This window comes from Frankliniella occidentalis, unplaced genomic scaffold, assembly GCF_000697945.3.
Source record: "Frankliniella occidentalis isolate FOCC.00 unplaced genomic scaffold, Focc_3.1 Scaffold6048, whole genome shotgun sequence".
In the NCBI taxonomy this organism is placed as follows: Eukaryota; Metazoa; Arthropoda; class Insecta; order Thysanoptera; family Thripidae; genus Frankliniella; species Frankliniella occidentalis.
In genome coordinates this window covers 1-4,523 of record NW_026273083.1, presented here as the reverse complement: position 1 = coordinate 4,523, position 4,523 = coordinate 1, and the positions used below count along the sequence as shown (strand labels likewise).

Below are 4,523 nucleotides of genomic sequence, written 5' to 3'. Positions count from 1 at the left end.
CCCTCCCTCCCTCCCTCCTCCCTCCCTCCTGAGAGCCAGTGTTCATTGTTCAAGGAGAAGTAAACACTTACTCGGTCTTGAGTTGGACTTCCTCGTTCTCAGGCGCGCAGCCCAAAGCGTACGTGTAGTCGCGTCGCTTCATCTCGTCCGTGGATAGCTTGAGCTTCTTGAGCAGGTCCTTGTAGACCTCGTCGGTATGAGAGTCCGTGAGACCCTTGCACAGCGCCAAGCGCGCCGTGTCCGGCTCCATGCGAGAGTTGAGGAACGCCAGCGATGCATCGGTTACAGCTAGGAAGAGGTTGGCTTCAAACGCGACCTGAACCACGACGGAGCGAGTCAGCTTGTCCTCGAACGTGTCCTTGTCGGAGGACGAGAAGTCCAGATCATGGTACGCCCTCTCGGTCAGTCCGGCCACCCACCTCTGGAGGGAAAAGGAGAGGGTCATCAGCAGCTGCCCGAGGTCCGCGCAGAAGTACGAGTTGGCGCCGCACTCACGTCGAAGAGTGAAGCGATCTCGCCACCCGCCGCGCGGCAGTGGAGCGCCAGGTACTCGACGCTGCTGGCAAAGGCGGCCCAGGGGGCGTACTGGCGCTCGGCGACCAGGTACCCCTGCAGCGAGAGGGCGGTCTCGTACGACAGCTTGCCGGCGCGCGCCAGAGTCAGCGCGTCGTCCACCAGCATGGCCCTCTCCGGCACGGTCAGGGACCCCACGTCGCTGACGAGGGTGTCGGTGAGCGCCTTCCAGCCGTCGTTGTCATAGTTGACGCGGTAGTAACCTGCAAGAGCAGATTACTTATGCTAACTTCAGAGTTCCAGGCTAGCGACACACTGCAGGGGGGCTGCGCCGAGCGCTGCGCACTGCGCGCGGGACGCACCAAGCTGATCCACGTTGAACAGGACCCAGGCGGCGTCCTTGGGGATCCCGGAGATGGAGCCGGACTCCTCGGTCAGGAACGACCGGGAGACTACTGTCGTGCCCGGAGCCTTCCAAGTGAGTGGCACCGGCCAGGTCACCGGGGTCGGCGGATTCGCGGGCTCTTCGGAGAGGAAGCGGACCTGTACAGAGGACGCCGTCAGCGGTGGGGGGAGGGCGGGCGGGGCCTCAAGGACCGAGCTTGGGCCTCGACGCTCACCTGAGCGACGGAGGCGGTGTCGCCCGTCCTGGTGACGGTGATGACGGGGTAGCCGGCCTGCTCCGTCCACTTCTTGCCCAGGTCCGTCACGGACAGACCGCCCGGCAAGGTCACGCCGACACTCTCCAGCCCCTGCCAGAGATCGTCAGGCTCGACGACCCCGGACTGTTTCCTGGAGACGGTAGGTTCCAATCCAGATAATCTGTACTTTTAATTCCCCCCCCCCCCCCTCGCCACCGTGCGGTGCTTACTTTGCATTCAGGTAGCTCTGCAGGCCCTTGCGGAAGGAGTCGGCGGAGACGCTGTCCATGGTGTCCCTCAGCATCCTGAGCACCGAAGAGCCTGCAGCCGTCAGAACCAGAACAGACCCGTCATAGACCCGTCGTCAGAACGCGACGCCCTTGAGATCCGGGAGACTTGCCTTTGGCGTACGTGATGGAGCCGAAATTGTCCAGGATCTCGTCGGGTGTGTAAATGTTCTCGTTCGTCATCGGGGCCGAGGAGATCAACGAGTCCTCCACGAAGGCGTCGTGCATCTCCATGAGCGGCATCTTGTCGAGGACCTTCCATTCGGGGTTGATCTGCGTGTTGAATTCGTTAGCGGGTCAGTCGCGGGTCTGATCGGAAACTCGGTTCCGCGCGGGCAGAACTGGGAGGATCGACACTGTCGTTTTACTTGAACGTGCCCACCTTGTCCGTCATGAGGTAGCAGAACAACTCGGCGAAGGCCTCGCTCAGCCAAACATGACCCCACCAGCTGGGGGTGACGAGGTTGCCGAACCACTGGTGCGCCAGCTCGTGAGCGATGGTAGTGGTCACGCTGAGGTTGGTGGTGGAGCGAGAGTCAGCGCCGGCCAGGAGGAGGCCTTGTCTGGGGAAGATGACAGGTGCATGACATGATAATGAAGGCCATAAAAATCAAAAACCCGTGGGGACTCGTCGCGGTGGAATCAAGGGACCCGCGGCTCAGCGCGCTGCCGGTCGGGGGCGCCAGGGTCTATCTTTCTAATCCGATGGAAGCATTAGTGTGGCCTGGCCTGCGGCCCCTCGCTTGTCCACTCCGCTCTTATCTAGCGATGGGCTCCCGTGGGATACCGTGTGAGTGCAACCGCGTGTAGTGCAATTGAAAAAAAAAATACAACTGTGGGGTGTACACCCAGAAAAATCGTTTCTTGTTTCAAGGAACTTTTTTCCTTGTTTCAAGTGCACGCTGACACAAGATCAGCTTTACTCTTGAAACAAGCTGATATATTCTTTCGAATGGGACAAAATTGCCTTGTTTCAATGGTGAATTTCATCTTGTGCTAGCTTGCACTTGAATTAAGGAACTATATTTCTGGGTGTGCTTTTTTTTTAAATTCCTCGGCGGCGGTCGTCTCGCCGAGGGCCAAGAAGCCCTGCCACGTGAAGCTCACCGGTACGTGACGAGGCCCCAGTTCTCCATGGCGCCGAAGTTGAAGTCCGGGAGGGCGGCCTGGTCCATCTTGTCGAGCGCGTACTCGATGCCGGTGTAGTCCGCCATGCCGGCGAGCACCTGCGGCCCGACGGACTGCGACAGCGACGTGTCGTCGATGTACTTCGGCTGGGCGTACGTGGCGAAGGGGAAGTCGCCGTCGGCGCTGGCCACGCTCGGCATCCGGGACACGAGCCAGGCGAGCGTGTACACGGCCATGGCGGGCGTCGCCTCGAACGTCGTCTTGGCGTGCGTCGCGCTGCAGAGCGGGAGGTTCTTAGACTTATACAGGGGTGGCGTGAGGGAGACGGCGTGAGTAAGATGGGTAGCAGCCCCCCCCCCCCCCCTTCCCTCCCTTTCCCATTACCGTGACATCGTCCAAAAATGAATTCTATAACAGTTTCCTGGTTTGAAGTCTAGACCAGTTCTATTTTGCTCGTTGGGGTACCCGTCTCTGCTCGCCATCCAAACCACGTATTATTCGGACTCGAGGACTTCGGTGAGGTGCATACATACTTGACGGACACGATGACCGCCGGCTGGGTGTTGGAGACGGCGCTCTCCTCGACGTGGTGCGTGATGGCGAGGGCGAACGTGGCGCGGTAGCCGGGCTCGTCGAAGCACGGCAGCGCCCGGCGGGCGAACGTCATCTCGAACTGGGTGACGCCGATGCTGTGAAAGAGGAAGCCAGGGCGGGTGACTGTGAGCCGCTCATGGACAAGGACCCAACAACGCGGCCCACACTTGACTTATCCATCCACGCACTTGATTTTCACGCCCTTGCCGTCGTACTGGGACCGGTAGAATCCCTTGTCGTCCTCAAAGATCTTCCCCCGGTACTCGCAGTGCAGCACATGCACGGTGCCGGCCATGAGGTCGGTCTTTGCCGTGAAGCGGATGAAGTCCTTGCCATCCTTGCTGAGCTCGTGGTCCACCTCGTTGCCGTCCAAAGTGCACTTGTTGGAGGGGTCGATGTCGATGCTGCTGTCCGCGTGCAGCGTGAGAGGCTTGCCCTTCTCAATGAGCTTGTCCACCTGGGGGAATGTCAGGTTGGCGTTTAGCTCTGGACCGAGCGGCAGCTCAGCTCACAACCAGTTGGAGACGAATTTCGATCAAAGGTTTTGTTGAAAGTTTATATGCGCTCACAACCATCGGCCAGTGTATCAGCGTTTTGTTATGAGCCCCGACGAAAGAGGCGCCGGGCCCTTATGTCAAGTAAATCAGACCGACACTATGCGCGTCGCGTCCTGGTCGAGGCAGTTGACCTCTACTACCTGCAGGGTGATGTCGACAGTGCCCAGGAAGAAGAGCTTGTCGAGGTTCGAGCCGATGTGGATGTCGTAGTGCAGCGGGTGCGCGTCGCCAGGCAGGCGGTAGGAGGCGTCGCCCGCCTGCCCGAGAGCGGGGCGGGGCCGCAGCAGGTCGTGGGGTCGCGGGGGACCGACGAGCCGCTCCGGGGTGGCGAGCGCCGCGGGGGCGGAGCGGGCGGAGAGCACCGCCAGGACCAGGGTGCACCAGCAGGTGCACCAGCACCAGCGGGACGGACACGCCATGGTGCCTACTGGTCACGGCGCCGCGCCGAAGTGACGGCCGCCTGATCCTGATCCCCTGGGGGCCCACCGGGGCTTATCTGAAGAATCGCGCCTAGCCTTATTATCTCCACGATAAATAACCCGCGATCGCGATAGGTTACCAGAGCCTATCTATCTCCCCCTCCCTAAAATCAACCACTGCTTCGGAGATTTTGCATGTTCCGATGACAATGCGATTAACATCATCAGACCGCCGCCAGACCCGAGGTCAGACCCTATCCCTGGGCCGGAATGAACCCCAAATTGATGTCTTTTCATAACACAAGGGTGGGCTCCTTGAAGCCTCTCATCGCTTTGCACACCCGTAAAAGTTTTACTCCGGATCTTTCACAATCGGATATTTTA

At 60.1% G+C, this 4,523-nt stretch overlaps 1 protein-coding gene across 1 annotated transcript; it reads right to left on the bottom strand.

The window, feature by feature from the left end:
- Positions 1–34: 34 nt before the first annotated feature.
- LOC127752296 (glutamyl aminopeptidase-like) lies at positions 35–4,186 on the bottom strand. The gene is made up of 11 exons (XM_052277192.1): positions 3,861–4,186; positions 3,352–3,620; positions 3,103–3,258; positions 2,549–2,845; positions 1,824–2,004; positions 1,555–1,714; positions 1,385–1,475; positions 1,134–1,305; positions 876–1,056; positions 496–776; positions 35–421 (listed from the first exon to the last, which is right to left on the bottom strand). Exons 1-11 carry the CDS (start codon positions 4,137–4,139, stop codon positions 68–70), a joined length of 2,421 nt encoding a protein of 806 aa, XP_052133152.1. The 5' UTR covers positions 4,140–4,186; the 3' UTR covers positions 35–67.
- Between the last annotated feature and the right edge of the window lie 337 nt (positions 4,187–4,523).